Consider the following 19,467-nt stretch of genomic DNA (forward strand, 5'->3'; position numbering starts at 1 on the left):
AGAGAGTCTCAAACTTCTCGTATTGGCAGCCCCTTTCACAAAGCAAGCCTCCGAGTGCAACCCCCCCACCACCCTGATCAAGAAAAAAACACATTTTTATATTGAACGTTATTTTAAATGCTAAATTTATAACCCTATTGTTTAAAATGAATTTACCTTTTCTCACCACTTTTAAATTAAGACTAAAATGCATTTTATTGAATTGTTATAAAAACGGAGACTTTTTTTAAAAAATAGTTCCTGTTTAGTATCGGGTACGCAAAGAAACTTTGCCGGCATCATTTTTCACAGCAGACTTGGTGCTCCATTGCCACCCTTACTTCTGCGCTGCTGCTGGCGGCAGCGCTGCCTTCAGTGCTGCGCAGCTCGGGAGCCCTACATAATAACCTTGCGACCCCCGAGGGGTCATGACCTCCAGTTTCAGAACCCCTGCACTAACTGAAGTAAAGGTCACTGTACACACGACATGTAACACTGCTGTGAAAATAGCACGTCCTTGTTATAGAAGTTTTGGAGTGTGAGGAACCTATGTAATAAGGAGGTAGTCGACACATACATCCTACATTTGGATAAGGACACGCAACGATCCATTTGCTTGCTCTAGAAGTGTGATGCTAGTCACCAGAGAGCAACTAGCACTAAGGCAGCCACACAGGGTATTGGGAGGGAGGGGCGACAGGGAATAAAGATCCCCCTCCTTGCATGGCCACGTTTCAGCTATCCTGATCGTGGCTCTGGGTGCTAGAGGCAGCATAAGGGTTCTGCCCCGGACACTTCCCAGGAAGTAAGTGGACAGGGAGTAGGGCATGGAACAAGCTAAGCCATGGCTCCCTAGCACGTACCTGCCAGCAGAACTGGCTGGCTACATGGGAGGTGGGAATGTGTTACCCTGAAAGGAGGCTGTAGCAAGTTGCTCCTGCACTGTGTAAGGGTGCACTCCAGGAGAAATTGTGCCTCTCTGAAGCACAATGACTCTTAGGCTTCTCCTGGTGTGATGCAGCTACGCATCGCCTCTGGTGCAGGGCTGTGCCTAATGGCACAATAATGCCCTGCATGTTTGATCAGAGCTAGGGTGACCAGATAGCAAATGTGAAAAATCGGGATGGGGGTGGGGGGGTAATAGGTACCTATATAAGAAAAAGTCCCAAATATCGGGACTGTCCCTATGAAACCGGGACATTTGGTCACCCTAATCAGAGCTAAGGCAAAGAATAAAACTTTACCTTTTCTCCATTGATTGTGAAGGGCTGAACAGTGAAGAGAAGCCAGTGTGGTAATTCATTCCCAAGTGTACATTCCACTGTCACAAACAAATTGAATTAGCTCATAGCGAACATAAAACAAAGCTGAGGATTAGGCCAACATAATCAGAAGTGGGTTTAGGAGCCTTGGGTTTTAGATTGCACTTGAGGCACTCAGGCCTGATTATCAGCTGTGCTGAGCACCCACAATGGGTGTTATGGAAGCTCAGCACCTCTGACAGTCTGTTCCACAGCACCTCAAGCTCGGTACCTAAAAACTGAGACACCCACATTCAATGACCAGGTTGGAAAATTTGGCTGCAAGTACTTGATTCTGGGAGGTACCAAGGATTTTCTGTGACATGCTGAGCACCCTCAGTCTCACTGAAGCCAGGACCTAACAGGATCGGGCCCCATGTCAATCTCTTGTCAGCTAAAAGAATGAAGAAGCCCATTACATTTTGCTGATTGTATTTTGCTGCCTATATTCAGTACAAAAGGCCTGATTAAGGTCTCCGCACACCAGTGTAAATCAGGAATAACTCCACTGAAGTCAGTGGAATTATGCTGGTGTTAAACCCCATGTAAGTGAGAGCAGAATCAGGCCCAGAGTTTTTGACACACAGATTCCAATTATTATTCTACTCAGCCTGGAAACTCTATCCAGACCCATATGAGGCCAGATCCTGAAGTCAATGGAGCAACATCGCTGAGTAGCTAGCTCTTCAATTTTTAAAAAAGCTAAGCAGAGCAAGTGGGTGCGATTAACATCCTTTCTGAAATTCTGATGACAAAATGAAACGCAACTCCCACATTACCTGTGTGCAGATAAATAGTTGAAAGCCCCCCCAAAAGAAAACTTCACCATGTAACCCTTATCTTAGAGGCAGCCACATCACAGCAAAGGGAGCCGCTTTTAGATAAACAGCAAAATGAACAGGACAAGATTGACTGTACCAAGCCTAAGGGCATTGACATCTGTTGACTTCTGTGGAACACTGTCACTGCTGTTACTCTGAAACCTGTCATTTTATGTAGATATATGTTTATCGTAAAGCCAGGACACAATGTATTTTACTATGAGATGAGACTGCCAGTATCATGAAAATGTTTTTAAAAAACAGACTGATGAAGTAGAAAAACAATACCATCCATTCAAGAAAAGGGGATGCACCAGTTATAGCAGGTTCCCCATAAGTTGTGCTGTTAGGATTGTATCAGTTGCAAAAGTCTGGACTTCACACACTCAAGCCAAGGAGCTTGGGGCCTTCTCTGTTGCCTTTGGACAGAAGTGAGCCCTAAAGGTCTGCACATGTGTCAGCAAATGCTGTAGCAGCCCACCTTGTGGCCAACAGCTGTCCAATAACTGCAAAAAGTGAGCATGACCAGAAGGTATTGTCTGCTCTCAGACAGAGTCAGTCAGCTCCCTCGGCCAACTTTACCCTATGCCAGCCATTCAGTAGGGAGGAACTGGAATCAGCAATTTCCTTCTTAAAACTTTTCAGGGCTCCTGGGCTTGACCACATCTAGGGGGAGTTCCTGCATCACACGAGCTCATCATCTTGTTGCGACTTTCTGCTAAGACTCTAATACTTGTCTGGAATGCTATACAGTTCCAAAGGTCTGATGAAGATCATGTCTAGTGGACTTCTCAAGCCTGGAAAGAAGGCAGATGACCCAAAGAACTATTGCCCAATCAGTCTGATCAGCCTCTCTTTGCTCAAAAGACCGGTACTTAAATGACTGTTCTCTTTAATCAACCCACAGTTACCTCATTACCAGGCAGAGTTCTGACTGGGCTGTGGTGCTGATGATCAGATTGGCATCTTTTATTGAGGATGCCTTTGAGGCAGGACAAAAATTGCTACTGTGGTTGTTGATCTTCCATCAGCATAGGACACAGTTTGGCACTGTGGACTAATCTTAAAATTATATTCCATGCTATCAGACAAGAAACTTATTATGCAGATGATTTCTAACAGAGCAGTGATGGTCATGTGCGGTGATGGTTCAAGTCACCCGCGTCATATATATAGCTGATCTGCTGCCCACCTCAGCAACTAAGTTCAGTACATTGATAATATCTGCCTGGTCCCAAAATGAGTTTCAAGGAGCTGGAGTCCTGCTTGTCATCTGACCTTGACACCTTGGCCAAGTACTTTTTGAAGGGGTGACAAATTAAATGCACTGAAGACAGTGTCATCTTGTTTCCATCTTGCTAACCAGTTAGCTCAATGACAGCTGCTGGTCCTTCTGAACAATCAGCCAATTGGAACTCGGTAGAGCAGACACATACATCATTAGCTTGACTTAACGTGGTTTATGTCGACCTAAGTTTGTAGTGTAGACTAGGCCTTTGTTAAGTTAAATAGATTGAGCTGTTTAAAATCACAATAAGGCACGTGTCTAATCCTTAAATCACTCTCGTGGCTCTTCTCTGAAACCTCTCTAATCTCTCAACATCCTTCTTGATTTGTGGACACCAGAACTGGACACAGTATTCCAGCAGCAATCACACCAGTTCCAATTTAGAGGTAAAATAAGGTCAAGCAAAGGTAAAATAGAAATGACTTGAGCCTCCCTCTGGCAAACCATGCAGGAGAATATTAAAGTTTTCTGCTCTGATGTGTTTTAATCAAAGGGAGCTTTATTACTATTGATTACAGCAGGGTTTTCTCCCCCACCCCCATCTCTCTCTCTCCTTTGTCTTTTTCCTCCATTCAGGTAGTTACAAATCCCTGTCCCACTCTCCTCTGTTTTTCCATTGCAGAGAATAGGAGTTCTTGTTTTCCTGCTAGTTCCCAATCAAGACAATTAAGAGCGATCAGGACCAGCTCTAAGGGAGGCAGAGAGGTTTCACCAATTACAGCCTCTCATTTATTGTTAATAGTGTTCTCTAGGTTTTCCATTCCAATGGATTTGCTTTCAAGGCTTCCCCGGTTGTAAGTGGGAATGCTGCTGCCAGTCCCAAGCTACTGATTCAGCTCACCAAATGATGGCTCTGCACACAAGTTAACCTCTGAACTTCAGCCCCATTGTAGTCTCTGGCACAGACACGCTTCAGTCTCAATGGAAAACCCAGCCTCATACAAGATGAAACTCACTGTGATGCAGAGGGCAAGAGGGAGGTTCCCCTGCGCCTCTTAAGCCCCATTGTGCAGGTGCTCCCCATTGAGCAGACGTGCAGGATCACCTCCACTCCCCTGCATGTAACACACTGGGTCTCCACAGCAGACTTGCATAGGTCAGAATGGATAGGGGAGGGGGCCACAGGAGCCACATTCGTAAGGACACAATATCCTAAACTCACTGAGCTGGTGGTTCAGCCAGGGCTGGAGTAGAAGATGTGAAGTGTGAATGTTGGGGTGGGAGCAGTCCCATACCTTTGGTTGGGGTGTTTGTGTGTTGATTTAATCTCCCTAACCCCCACCTGCATTTCACCACATAAAGCCCAGTTGCTCTGTCTCTTTGCCTGTGCAATATATTTTACCCAGTGCAGTTGGCCTGAAGTAGGCCCTTTGATGGCCTGAAGCCCCACAATTCAGTGCTATGCAGGGGTCCTATGCAGGGGGAATGTTACCACCAAAGAAGGCTTTTAAGCCTTCATTAGAGACAAGAAAGCTATTTATTAAAAGGTGAAAAATGCTAAGAGTTTGTTCATGTCCTTTTGACTTTATATTTCCAGTCCTGCAGTATCACATACATGTAAAGTAGTGTATATATGTGTGTGAGTTTACCAGAGTAATCCAACAAATGCAGAGATGTAGCAGCGTGCACAGAACACTATGTTCATTGCATGCATTAAACATACAAATCAAAGAAGTAAACTATTACCTTGAGGGGCTAATCAAGAACATCTGCTGCAGTGGAAAGCTTTGTGGGGTTTTTTTGCTTTTGCATGAGGAAGACAGAACCATGGTCCATAAGAACAAAAAGATGTTGTCATTACAAAAAAGTGATACAGACTTCCCCGTTAATATGGTCTCAGATCAGCAGAGACTTTTCTCCTGTCCTCTCTGCCAGGCTGACCACTCAAACAAATATCACTTCCCCAGATCTCAGCTTCAAGTTTCAAATCTCTGTGTCTCAGTAGGCGTTATCTCCCAGTAACTGACACACAAGCCTCAGAAACTCAGTGAAGTGGGGCAAACCCTACTTACACTGCTCAAGTATTTTCAAATGGCTCTCTCACCCCGGGGCTCCCCTTTTATTATTACCTAGTCTCCTAATCTCACTGCATCACTGCAGTCAGAATTCCATCCCTCTACTAAAAATGCTAGAGCTTTGCTAGAGAGCCAATACTTTATACCTTGTGTTAACCTTTTTTTACCCCCCTGGATATTAGCAGTAAGCAGTAAAAACAAAAGGTGCTGATGCCTTGGACAAGCCATTATTTGCTGGACTTTGATTTTAGCTTTCAAGGTAATGAAACTTAACACCAGTCATGGAAATCACGTGTAGCTGAGATTCAGTAACATTCCGAGATACTGGCAATAAATTGGTAAAAAAACAAACAAAACAGTGATAAATTATGGTTCTATAAAACTCAATCCTGCGAGGTGCTCAGTCATTGAAGCCAGTGACAGTTGAAAGGTCTCAGCACCTCGCAGGATTGAGCACTAATTTGGCAAAACTCTCAATGTTTTTAAAGTATTTATGAAAAATACTTTTTACTCTTCTCCTGCTTAAAAATGGTTGAACCAGTTTTGCTCAAACTTTACAATACAAAACACACAAAAAGTCACCTTTGGAAAGAGACTAAACCTGAAAAATTTCAACTCAAAGCTGAAAGATATAAGAAGCTGGAAATGGGCATCAGAATAAAAACATTTAAGCAGCCTTAACTATAGCAGTCACTGCTGTTCCTGAAAGAACCCCTGGTTCGGAAAGGTATTTAAAGCACATGTGCAACTTTGAGCCTGTGTTGGTTCCACTGAAGTCAATGCCCTAAATAATTCACATAATTAAGTACCTTGCTGAAGTGGGGCCAGAAAGTGTGTTTCCATTTTTTCCTTCTTTCATTTATCCAAGATATATTTTTAAATCTTTTCTGATTCTCCCTTTCTATTTAGTACCTTATTTTTCTGTTATTTGTTTTTATTGCTGGTTTTCTTTGATTCTCTTTAAACTTTTCCCTCATTATTAAATACTTTTTTCCTCTCCTTCCCCATGATCTCTTTCTCCTCTAACTCCTCTGTCTCTCCTTTCATTCTCTCCATTACTTCCAACTTCCTTCTCAAATCCTCCATCTACCTCTGGTCCAGTTACCTCCTGCTCTCTTTGCCCTCCAATGCTCCATGCCTAATACTTAAATATGCATATAACACCTTACAAACATGAAATATCACAGCACATACTGTGGTTGCCACTGAAGAGGCAACATTTGCCAATGGCTCCCCCACTTTGTCTATACTTAGCACATTTATTTCCTGCTCTATCTCAGTTCCCACTGTGTTAACTGTTGGCAAATGCTGAGTTTCTAATGGTAAGAGCATCATGGGCAAATACATAGGGGTGAAGGCTGGGTTTCTAAGGGCGGAGGGAGAGGATGTGGCTTTCTTTTAAAAGCAGGTACTTTGAAAGTTTATTCTAAAACCCAAATGTGTTGCTAAAGAAGATGCTGTGCTCGTGACCCAGGCTCGCAATAGTTCGTGGTTGCTTTGGAAACTGCCTTGTGGGCTCATAAGCTCCTGGACCTGGTATTTTCTATAAAAATGAAAGAAACAAGTAAGTAAATGAGGGAGATGTGTATGGAATAAAGAACAATATACCCCATTAGTAGCATTGCAAAAGGAAAATATGCATCATTATTACTACTTGTAATATTTATATTGCACTAGTGCCTAAGGCCACAAATAGGGATCAGGCCTCATTGAGCAAACACAGATAATAATACCTAGCTCTCACATAGCACTCTTCAGCTGTATTTGTCAAAACACTTTGCAAATGGGGTAGGTATAATGATCCCCATTTTACAGATGTGGAAACCAAGTCCCAGGGCAATGACATGATTTGCCCATAGTTACCCAGCAGGCCAGGGTCAAAGCTGGGAATAGAAACAAAATTGCCCAAGTCCCAGTTCAGTAATCTATCTTCTAGGTCCTGCTGCCTCGAATAATAAAGAGATGGTCTCAAAAGAGCTTACAAAGAGACCCCTATAGTTTAAATATTTATGCATATGTGTAATCCAACTGATTTCAATGTATCTGCTCTTGTGCTTAAAGTTACATATTTGCATAAGCATGTGTAGAATCAGTGCCAAAGTTCAAGATGAAAAACAAAAGGTGGATATGGCAGTCTGGCAGGGGAGAACAAAGTAACAATGAGATGATTCTGATCAGTGTAATAAGGAGCAGTCACATCACAGCAGCTGCCTGGTCATAGTTAAGTGTTTTATAGAATGCTGCATACGCTTTATTGAAAGCATAAGCCAATGCTATTTAACATGTGACGTGGCTCTACCAAAGAAAATGAGATTGTGAGAGGGAACAAGCTCTATTCCCAAAACTTATTCCTACTCAGAAACCCCATAATTCCCTTTCACATTCTTAATGTTTTAGAAGGCCACGAGGGGTGGTCTATGACTTCTCAAGTGTGCAATCACGTTGCACCTCTCCATCAGGCTACACTTTCCTCAGCCTCTTGTATTCTCCCACAACAATGTAATTTAGTTTCTTTCTCCAAAGGTTGTCTCTGTCTCCCTCCTCACCCCCCAAGAAAAGTTTATAAACCAAACACACACAACAAACCTATTCCATATAGGCCACCCAATAGCTGGCAGAGAACTAGGATGACTTTGGGTAGCTACCAAGATAGGCTGGATTTACCCCAATGGCTGAAAAGGGGAAATATTCCATAGCTCACACTAGTTTCCAAAGTTTTTTGTAGCTAACATTGAAGTGTGTTCTTTCTTTAGTCCAAAGTCCTACCTTTCTAATCTCTCTCAGAGTGATACTTTGTAACTGTTGCTTTAAACACTGACTTTGCATGATTAATTTCAAGCAGTTGACATACCCTATAGATTAGTCTGAAATATGAACCACTTACTGAACGGACTGGCTGCAACCTAGGCACTTTGGACTGGAAACACGAAGATACAGGGTGAAGTGGTTTTCCCTTCATTTCATATTCACCTGGTCCTGGCCCTTCTTTCTACAACACAACCAAAAGTTGATTTTTTAAAGGTGTATTCCCACAAGCTGGAACAGTTCATAGCTTTTCTTCTGGTGTCAAATTAAGGTGAAATATTCTGTTTACATATTTTATCTGATTATAATAATGAATGGTATTATACTTCACAGAACCCACACTAGTGCACATATGTACCATTTCTGCCATAGCCTTTCATCCTCCAGCCGCAGTTCCTATGCCAGAGCAGCTGAGCTCAGATAAGCCAATTAAAGAGGGCAGGGCTACACCTGGAACTATCAAGGCCTGTCAGAGGGCAGGCAGAGGAGGAATGATTGGAGCAGGCTGGTGGTGGATCCCTGGAACAAGGGCTAGGTGCTCAGGGAGGTGACCCTGGGGCTGGTGTTCTAGAAGAGGGGTAGGGCTGCCTGAATGAAAACTGGCCCTGAGAAGGCAGCTGGCTGACCCCTGGAAGGGGAGGCTGTGAGACTGTAGGACACAGGGTGAGCTGAGGAACTGTCTACTAGTTATGTGCTTACATTTGGATGAATAAACCTCTCTAAAGGAGAGTGGGTATGGTAGTGAGTGCTGCGTCATATCCCTTCATCACATGGGGAGGTCAAGCAGTCCAGGGGACATGAGCAGGAGGACTGTAACTGCCTGTGGGTCCTAATACCTTCCAGGTTACTTGTGCCTGGGACAGGCACAATCTACCCTAAAAGACTTCTGTAATCCAGTAGTTAGGGCAGCCACCTAGGAGGTGGGAGACTCCCCTGCTCCAGCCACTTTCATTGTTTCTCCACAGTGAAACAGCTTCAAGAGGAGAGCCTGAGAGTATCCCATAGCTCAGTGGTTAGAACACCCTCCTGAGAGGTGGTGGGAAGCCCTTGTTCAAATCCTTTCTGCCCCTTTGGGAAGAGGGGGAATTGAACCTGGCTCTCCTACATCCCAGGTGAATGCTCTAACCACTAGACTAAAAGTTATAAGGTGGGCACCTCCACCTTTCGCTGTTTTGTGTGGACCAGGCACGTGCCTAACTCATACCTCCAAGGAACACCTTAGGTGCCAAAGCTGTCTGACTCCAGGTGGCATGTTGCCATTCATGGACTGCTAAGCAGAGTAGGTGACTGTCTCCCTGAGAATGGTGGAGCTTAGCAGCTCCCTTTTTGTCAGCATCTCCTATTGGCTATCTTAGGCAGCTCCCCACCTAGCGTGCTGGCTTTTGTGGATCACATTCTAAGGTGCCTCTCTCTCCCCATTCATTGTATAGGAGCCAGTGCCTAACTCAGCTTTGTGGATCAGTGTTGTTCCGATGATTTTTCTAGGTTACTAAAAGTTAGGTGCTGTGACATTGAGCATTGCAATGACTAAGTCCCTTTGGGGCTTTGGGCCCTACAAACTATATTTTGTTTTGTGAATGACATTTTGACTTCAAACAGCAGTATATCTTCACTCTTGTCTGTTAACCGCCATCTTGAGGAGGTGCCAGGAGAAAGTCCTGTGCCCAGCAGAGAGCTAACAGTGGAAAGGAATCAAGAGTCATTAAACTGGATGGTCTTCCATTCAAATGGAAAATCTCTAAGACAGTGAGCTGTCCGCTACATAGGGGAAACTGTGCTTCCAGTGGGCTTGCGACCAAGCAACAGATCAGCTGATGAGAGACCTGAAGCAGCTCAAAGTGGTCGCCTGACAAAGAGGACTGCAATTTTATAAAAAGGACTCGCTCCAGCAAAGAAAAGGGGGAGCAGCAACTGGGTAACTGAGCAACAAAATGACAGATGATAATGTTGATAAATGCAAAGTAATGCACATTGGAAAACATAATCCCAACTATACATATAAAATGATGAGGTCTAAATTAGCTGTTAGCCCTCAAGAAAGGTCTTGGAGTCACTGTGGATAGTTCTCTGAAAACATCCACTCAATGTGCAGCGGCAGTTCAAAATGCCAACAGAATGCTGGGACTCATTCAGAAAGGGATAAATAATAAAACAGAAAATATTGTGTTGCTGCTATATAAATTCATGGTACGCCCACACCTTGAACACTGCATGCAGATGTGGTTGCTCCATCTCAAAAAAAATATTGGAAAAGATTCAGAAAAGGGCAAAAAAAGTTATTAGGGGTATGGAATGGCTGCCATATGAGGAGAGATTAAAAAGACTGGGACTTTTCAGATTGGAAAAGAGACTATTTGGGGATGATATGATAGAGGTGTATAAAATCATGACGGGTGTGGCAAAAGTAAATAAGGAAGTGTTATTTACTCCTTCTCATAACACAAGAACTATGACAGGTTTCAGAGTAACAGCCGTGTTAGTCTGTATTCGCAAAAAGAAAAAGGAGGACTTGTGGCACCTTAGAGGCTAACCAATTTATCTGAGCATGAGCTTTCGTGAGCTACAGCTCACTTCATCGGATGCATACTGTGGAAACTGCAGAAGACATTATATACACAGAGACCATGAAACAATACCTCCTCCCACCCCACTCTCCTGCTGGTAATAGCTTATCTAAAGCGATCATCAAGTTGGGCCATTTCCAGCACAAATCCAGGTTTTCTCACCCTCCGCCCCCTCACACACAAACTCATTCTCCTTCTGGTAATAGCCCATCCAAAGTGACCACTCTCTTCACAATGTGTATGATAATCAAGGTGGGCCATTTCCTGCACAAATCCAGGTTCTCTCTCCTTGCCTACAGAGAGCCCCCCAACCTGAAGCAAATACTCACCAACAACCACACACCACACAACAGAACCACTAACCCAGGAACCTATCCTTGCAACAAAGCCTGTTGCCAACTGTGCCCACATATCTATTCAGGGGACACCATCACAGGGCCTAATAACATCAGCCACACTATCAGAGGCTCGTTCATCTGCACATCCACCAATGTGATATATGCCATCATGTGCCAGCAATGCCCCTCTGCCATGTACATTGGTCAAACTGGACAGTCTCTACGTAAAAGAATAAATGGACACAAATCAGATGTCAAGAATTATAACATTCATAAACCAGTCGGAGAACACTTCAATCTCTCTGGTTACGCAATCACAGACATGAAGGTCGCTATCTTACAACAACAACAAAAAAAAACCTTCAAATCCAGACTCCAGCGAGAAACTGCTGAATTGGAATTCATTTGCAAATTGGATACTATTAATTTAGGCTTAAATAGAGACTGGGAGTGGCTAAGTCATTATGCAAGGTAGCCTATTTCCCCTTGTTTTTTCCTACCCCCCCGCCCCCAGACATTCTGGTTAAACTTGGATTTATGCTGGAAATGGCCCACCTTGATTATCATGCACCTTGTAGGGAGAGTGGTCAGTTTGGATGAGCTATTGCCAGCAGGAGAGAGAGTTTGTGTGTGTGGTTTTTGGAGGGGGGTGAGAGAACCTGGATTTGTGCAGGAAATGGCCCACCTTGATTATCATACACATTGTGAAGAGAGTGGTCACTTTGGATGGGCTATCACCAGAAGGAGAGTGAGTTTGTGTGTGAGGGGGAGGAGGGTGAGAAAACCTGGATTTGTGCTGGAAATGACCCAACTTGATGATCACTTTAGATAAGCTATTACCAGCAGGAGAGTGGGGTGGGAGGAGGTATTGTTTCATGGTCTCTGTGTATATAATGTCTTCTGCAGTTTCCACAGTATGCATCCGATGAAGTGAGCAGTAGCTCACGAAAGCTCATGCTCAAATAAATTGGTTAGTCTCTAAGGTGCCACAAGTACTCCTTTTCTTTTTACAAGAACTATGGGTCACCAAATGAAATTAATAGGCAGCAGCTTTAAAACAAACAAAAGGAAGTATTTTTTCACACAACGCACAGTCAACCTGTGGAACTCCTTGCCAGAGGATGTTGTGAAGACCAAGACCATAACAGGGTTCAAAAAAGAACTAGATAATTTCATGGCAGATAGGTCAATCAATGGCTATTAGTCAGGATGGGCAGGGATGGTGTCCCTAGCCTCTCTTTGCCAGAAGCTGGGAATGGGCAACAGGTGATGGATAACTTGATGATTACCTGTTCTGTTCATTCCCTCTGGGGCACCTGCCATTGGCCACTGTCAGAAGACAGGATACTGGGCTAGATGGACAGTGAAATCTTTGGTGAGTTTAAAACACAGAAAGGAAGCTTACAAGAATTGGAAATTTGGACAGATGACTAGGGAGGAGTATAAAAATATTGCTAGAGCATGCAGGGGTGTAATCAGGAAGACCAAAGCACAATTGGAGTTGAAGCTAGCAAGGGACGTGAAGGGTAACAAGAAGGGTTTCTAACGGTAGGTTAGCAACAAGAAGGTGGTCAGGGAAAGTGTGGGACCCTTACTGAATGGGGGAGGCAACCTAGTGACAGATGATGTGGAAAAAGCTGAAGTACTCAATGCTTTTTTTGACTCGGTCTTCACAGACAAGGTCAGCTCCCAGACTGCTGCACTGGGCAGACCATTACAGGGAGGAGGTGAGCAGCCCTCAGTGGTGAAAGAACAGGTTAAGAACTATTTAGAAAAGCTGGACATGCACAAGTCCATGGATCCAGATCTAGTGCATCCAAGGGTGCTGAAGGAGTTGGCTGATGTGATTGCACAGCCATTGGCCATTATCTTTGAAAATTCATGGTAATCTGGGGAGGTCCCGGACGATTGGAAAAAGGCAAATATAGTGCCCATATTTAAGAAAGGGAAGAAAGAGAACCAGGAGAACTATAGACTGGTCAGCCTCATCTCAGTCCCCAGCAAAATCATGGAGCAGGTCCTCAAGGAATCCATTTTGAAGCACTTGGAGGAGAGGAAGGTGATCAGGAACAGTCAACATGGATTCACCAAGGACAAGTCTTGCCTGACCAACCTGATTGCCTTCTATGATGAGATAACTGGTTCTGTGGATATGGGGAAAGCAGTGGATGTGATATATCTTGACTGTCACAAAGCTTTTGATATGGTCTCCCATAGTATTCTTGCCAGCAAGTTAAAGAAGTATGGATGGATGAATGGACTATAAGGTGGATAGAAAGCTAGCGAGATTGATCACTACCCATTGAGCCTGACAATGGCTTAATGTCTAACTGGCAGCCGGTAACAAGCAGAGTGCCCCAGGGGTCGGTCCTAGGGCCGGTTTTGTTCAACATCTTTATTAATGATCTGGATGATGGGATGAATTGCACCCTCAGCAAGTATGCAGATGACAGTAAGCTTTGGCGGGGGGGGGGGGGGGGGAAGAGGTAAATATGCTGGAGCATAGGGATAGGGTCCAAAGTGACCTAGACAAATTGGAGGATTGGGCTAAAAGAAATGTGATGAGGTTCAACAAGGACAAGTGCAGAGTCCTGCACTTGGGAAGGAAGAATCCCATGCACTCCTACAGGCTGGGAACCAACTGGCTAAGCAGCAGTTCTGCAGAAAAAGGACCTGGGGATTACAGTGGACGAGAAGCTGGATACAAGTCAGCAGTGTGCCCTTGTTGCCAAGAAGGCCAACGGCATATTGGGCTGTATTAGTAGGAGCATTGCCAGCAGATTGAGGGAAGTGATTATTCCCCTCTATTCGGCACTGGTGAAGCCACACCTGGAGTATTGCATCCAGTTCTGGTCCCCCCACTACAGAAGGGATGTGGAGAAATTGGAGAGAGTCCAGCGGAGGGCAACGAAAATGATTAGGTGACTGGGTCACATGACTTATGAGGAGAGGCTGAGGGAACTGGGGTTATTTAGTCTTCAGAAGAGAAGAGTGATGGGGGATTTGATAGCAGCCTTCAACTACCTGAAGGTGGGTTCCAAAGAGGATGGAGCTAGGCTGTTCTCAGTGGTGGCAGATGACAGAACAAGGAGCAATGGTCTCAAGTTGCAGTGGGGGAGGTCTCATTTGGATATTAGGAAATACTATTTCATGAGGAGGGTGGTGAAGCACTGGAATGGGTTACCTAGGAAGATGGTGGAGGTTTTTTTAACCATCCTTAGAGGTTTTTAAGGCCCAGCTTGACAAAACCCTGGCTGGGATGATTTAGTTGGTATTGGTCCTGCTTTGAGCAGGGGATTGGACTAGATGACCTCCTGAGGTCTTTTCCAACCCTAATCTTTTATGATTCTATGACCAGAGGCAGAATAATCCAGGATGTCCTGCGGCTCTTAGGTTGGTGAGGAAACTGAGGCAGGAATCTGCATGCAGATCTTGTTTTTTCTGAAGATAGGCAGTACAAAAGGTATGTATAAGAGCATGTGTGTAAATTATTTTTTTTTTCCATAATCTGTTACGTGACTTCACTGTCACATAGCCCTTGTAGGGGGAAGCAGTAAACCAGCGGGTCTGCAGCTTTGATGGACTCAACAGCTGCTTTGGGAGAGCTGGAACTAGTTTCTGGGCCCTAGCATTTGGACTGTTGGGTCACACTAGCAAGAGGAGTATCAGACATGGGGTCTGCACCTCGAGCATGTGATTAAAGGTCCAGCACCAGAGAGACACTGCCTAAGCTCTGCCCAGCCCGAGCAAGCAAAGAGCACATGGGACACAAGCCTAAGTCCACTACAGCAACCTGGTGAGTGCCCACCAGATGGAGCCCATCCAGGGTTGTAACAACTTCTTGTTCTCCTGTGGTTTTGGTAGCTTACATTGTGATAACAGATGCAGATTTTTGTTTCCAGGCACTTAAAAATGCATGTGTTTAGGCTACAGAGAGTCCAATATTGGGCCAAGTCCATCTCTAGTGTAAATCCATTGAAGTGAGTGGAATGCAGGGCTAAGCACTATCTGAGGGCTGAGGAAGCTCAGCTGCTTGCAGAAGGCATCTCCACAGCATAGGAACCACAGCATAAATAGACCTATTTACTTTACCTGAGAGCAGAATTTGGCCTTAAGTATATAAAAAGAGTGCATAAGACAACATAGAGCAACGCAAACACCTGAGAATCATAAAGATAAATAAACGTACCTTACCCATATTTGAGTCACTGTCGTCAGCCAGCCTGAAAAGGACCCCCCCACTTCCCTCATCATAGAGCATTGGGGATACACGGTGTCCCATGATTCTCACAAGCCAACATGATTCCACTGAGCCCAGCAGGGCAGAGTTAGACTGTGAGTGAAATTTTGATTCCATTAAAAACAATGGGAGTTCTGCCACTGACTTCAGTGAAGTCAGGATTCACCCAGTGTCAAATCCCTCACAGCTACGCTACTGTAAAAAAATGCAATTATTTCTCACTTAAATTAGAGGACAGCAGTAGCCACAGTGGTTACGTGCCTTGAGTGACTCATGGACTTTCTGTTGGCCATCAACAGCAAATGTAGTTTGGGGCTAGATAAACCCTTAAAATGCATAGCTTGAATAGTTATCTCAAAATATTTTAACAATCCGATATGAATTCTCTTACAGTTTCAAAGAGCTATTAAACATTAAGTAATATAGCACCAATCACGCGCTGAAGACCAAGCACAGATGTTGATTAAAAGGGTTTTTAGCTTAATGTATTAAGTTTTAGTACTTTGGCTTTCCAATATGCCTGGAACGTACATGTAGATTCAAAACCTCCCCAGTGCAACTACTAGAATGTGAATGAACCAAAAGGAAAAATATTTTATAATGTAAATGCCAAACTACTATTATTAGAAGTGAAAGGAGAAGATTGTTTCTCAATTCTGATGACTCCCTAATTTTAATGAGCTCTTCAAACCATGCTCTTATATTACAAGCCATCAACATTTGTATATTGGAGAATCACCCAGCTTTTACACATACAAGTACACATAAGCCAATGCATGAGGAAGGAACTACTCATATGAATAAAAGCTGCAGAATCAGGCCCTTAGGGCCAGATTCTTAAAGGCATTTAGATGCCTTTGAAATCTCACTAGGCACCTATAGATCTTTAAAAATCTGGTTGTTAGTATATAGTACTGAGTCATGGAACATTTCTTCATGCAGATAAGTAAATGCATTGGAATAGAATTGCAATCACAGCTGACTATAGATGATCATCTGCATCAGTTAAAGTAAATATAATGTATAAGTCACAGCAAATATTTTACTAAACATTAAATGAATGGTGTAATGAAAACAAGAAGCCGAGTACTACTTTAACTCCCAGTGCATCACTATCAAGCAATTCTAAAATATTTCATCATTGTGTAGGCTGCATTCAGACTGCTTGTAATAGCTAGGCATGATGAAAGTGACACAAAGTTGTTGTGTAATTTATGTTCCAGTTCTTGTTAAACTCTTCAAAACTACTGTATGAAACTAATGGGATCATCATGTGAGGTTAAAGTTCATAGAATCATAGAAGATTAGGATTGAAAGAGACCTCAGGAGGTCATCTAGTCCAATTCCCTGCTCAAAGCAGGACCAACCCCAACTAAATCATCCCAGTTCACAACAAGAACTAATTAATTGCTCACTGCTCCATCACCTGAATTTTGATACTATTTCAATGGTATGTTCAAGTAGGGCCACAAGATAGGCCAGTAATGGGATTTATAAAAGCACCTAAGCAGGTCAGGCTCCTAAATGTCATTGACAGACATATGGCTGGACAGCAGAACTATGGAAAACATCAAAGGAAATGTTTATATCCAAACAAAAACTATTTTGATAAATTTTAAAAAAAAGAAGAGGGCCTTATCCACCACTGAGTTCTCTAATTTTATTCTGGTAAAACACCATGGAAATCAATAGTTATACCACCATACAGTTAGAGCAGTATAGTGGTGAATCAGGCCCTACATGTTCATGTAAACATAGTATGGATAGAAATGTTTTGTAAAATTGTTAAAATAAAAGAATCAAAAAGAGACTAATGTTGGGGCCTTTGTTACCAGACAACGTAGCCAGTCCTCAGCTGGTAAAACTCATGCAGCTCCAATGAAGTCAGTGGAGTTATACCAGGATCTGGCTTAATGTCCCTTTCACTATCTTTAGCCACGTTTACACTACCCACCGGATCGGCGGGTAGTGATCGATCTATCGGGATTGATTTATCGCGGCTACTGTAGACACGATAAATCGATCCCCGATCGCTCTGCTGTTGACTCTGGAACTCCACCACAGCGAGAGGTGGAAGCGGAGTCAATGGGGGAAGGGCGGCCATTGATCCCGCACTGCGAGGACGCGAAGTAAGTGATTCTAAGTCGATCTAAGATACGTCGACTTCAGCTACGCTATTCTCGTAGCTGAAGTTGTGAATCTTAAATCGATCCCTCCCACCCCAGCGTAGACCAGGCCTTTGATTACTTACATTTAGTTACACACACGCACAAAACTATAATAAAAGAACATCATTAAGGTGGCAAAGTCAAGTACTCAAAAGTTAGGAAATGCCAGAATTAACGTTGCCAGTGAAAGCTTAATTTGGCCCCCTAGCACAGGATGCACTATGATATGGTGTAATTATGCGATCACATACTATTTTCTTCCACAGGACCTCTGCATCATTTTGTGCACAGGATGGATGGTGCTCACTGAATGAGCAGCTATTCAGTATTTCCTTTTCTTCTCATTCAATGGGTGGTCCCTGGCCTTATCTGCTGCATGCTATTCAAATCCTGCTCTGAAGAGAGAATGATTAATTTCCTCATGGGCTTTTCTATGGCACTCATCACTATCGTATCTGAGTGCTTCACAACCATTAATAAATTTATTTTTGCAGTACTCTTCTGAGATGAGGGTAGAGCCATCCCTTGGGTACGGCAAATCAGGGTGACCGCCCTGGGCCCCGCACATGGGGGGGGGGGGTCCCCACGCATCAATAAAATCGTGAGGAGGTGGGAGGGCATGTGAGGCAGGAGGTGGGCAGGTGAGCTGGGTGAGGAGGCAAATGGGGAGGTGAGTGGCAGGTGGGTCGGGGGTGAGGAGGAGAGCGGTGGGTAGTGAGGAGCAGTGTTCCCTCTAATTTTTCCCACCCATGTGTGGAATGAATTTCGTTATGTGCACCAACATGGAGGTGATGTGTGACATCAACTTCATATTGATGCATATAACAAAATTAATGGGGCTGGGGGCTGAGGGGTTCAGAGTGTGGGAGGGGGCTCAGGGCTTGGGCAGAGGGATGGGGTGCAGGGATGTAAGGGCTCTGGGGTGGGGCCGGGGATGAGGGGCTCAGGTCTGGAGCAGGGTTGGGTGCAGGGAGTGAGGGCTCCAGCTGGGGTGCGGGCTCTGAGGTGTGGCCAGGGATGAAGGGTTTGGGGTGCAGGAGGGTGCTCCAGGGTTATAGTGGACAGAGGACTCCCCCCAGCTCTCTCTCCCCGCAGCAGCACATGGGCTGGGGGAGGGATGGGGAGGGCCGTCCCGGCCACGCCTGGGGCTGGGCCACTCCGGCTGCACCAGCCCAGCAGGTCCAGGTGCCATGGCCGCAGCAGAGTTGGGGCTGGGAGAGGGGTGCCACAGCCGTGGCAGGTTGGAGACCAGGCTAGGTGAGGGCTGGTCCCTGGGCAGGTTCCCCAAGTGCCTGCATGGCGCTAAATAGGCTGCTGCATGGCCGCGCAGCTTACAGGGAACTTAGATGAGGAGGTGACTGGCAGCCACTGGCAGCCCCCCTACCAGAACCTTCCCCTCCCAGCAACACCTCCTGCAGTGCTGATCAGCGCCTATGACCTGCCATGGATCAAATGTTTTGAGGCATCAGGAGGTGCTGGGGGCAATGGGAGAGCAGTGAGGGCGCAGTGCACTTGGGGGAGGAGGCAAAACTGGGCGGGGAAGAGGCAGGGAGGGGGCAGGGCCTTGGGGGGAAAGGGCGGAGTACCCCCCTGGCAGATTATAAATTTGGCGCCTATGTTCCGGGCCCCGCACCCCCTAGGGACAGTCCTGGATGAGGGGTTATTATTAGCTTGATTTTACAGACTGGGGACAGAGTGGCCCAGCCAGTCCCAATCCCCCCCTCAGCCCTTTTGGTTCCTCATCCAATCTGTCTCCCACTCACCCACCCACACACACACCCCACATTGCCGCCTTGTTCTCAGTCCCAGTCTCCCTCATCCCTGGTTCTTTGTCCAAATTTCCCCCATGCCTGGCTCCCTGTCCCAGTCTCTTTGCCCAGCCAGTCACAGTTTTCCTCCTTCATCCTCATCAGATATGTCTCCCTGGCCTTCCACCTGATTCTCCCCA

General features: G+C 44.9%; 1 protein-coding gene across 1 annotated transcript in view; it reads right to left on the minus strand.

Annotated features, from left to right (window-relative positions):
- Positions 1-3,932: 3,932 nt before the first annotated feature.
- STPG4 (sperm-tail PG-rich repeat containing 4) overlaps positions 3,933-19,467 on the minus strand; it is a 28,053-nt gene continuing 12,518 nt past the window's right edge. The window contains exons 5-6 of the mRNA XM_043543148.1: positions 8,289-8,393; positions 3,933-6,947 (exon numbers count right to left, since the gene is read on the minus strand). Of these exons, the coding sequence (XP_043399083.1) occupies positions 6,831-6,947; positions 8,289-8,393 (222 nt within the window). The 3' untranslated portion in view covers positions 3,933-6,830. The remainder of the gene's footprint in view (positions 6,948-8,288; positions 8,394-19,467) is intronic.

The sequence above is a fragment of the Chelonia mydas genome, chromosome 3 (assembly GCF_015237465.2).
Source record: "Chelonia mydas isolate rCheMyd1 chromosome 3, rCheMyd1.pri.v2, whole genome shotgun sequence".
Taxonomy (NCBI): domain Eukaryota; kingdom Metazoa; phylum Chordata; order Testudines; family Cheloniidae; genus Chelonia; species Chelonia mydas.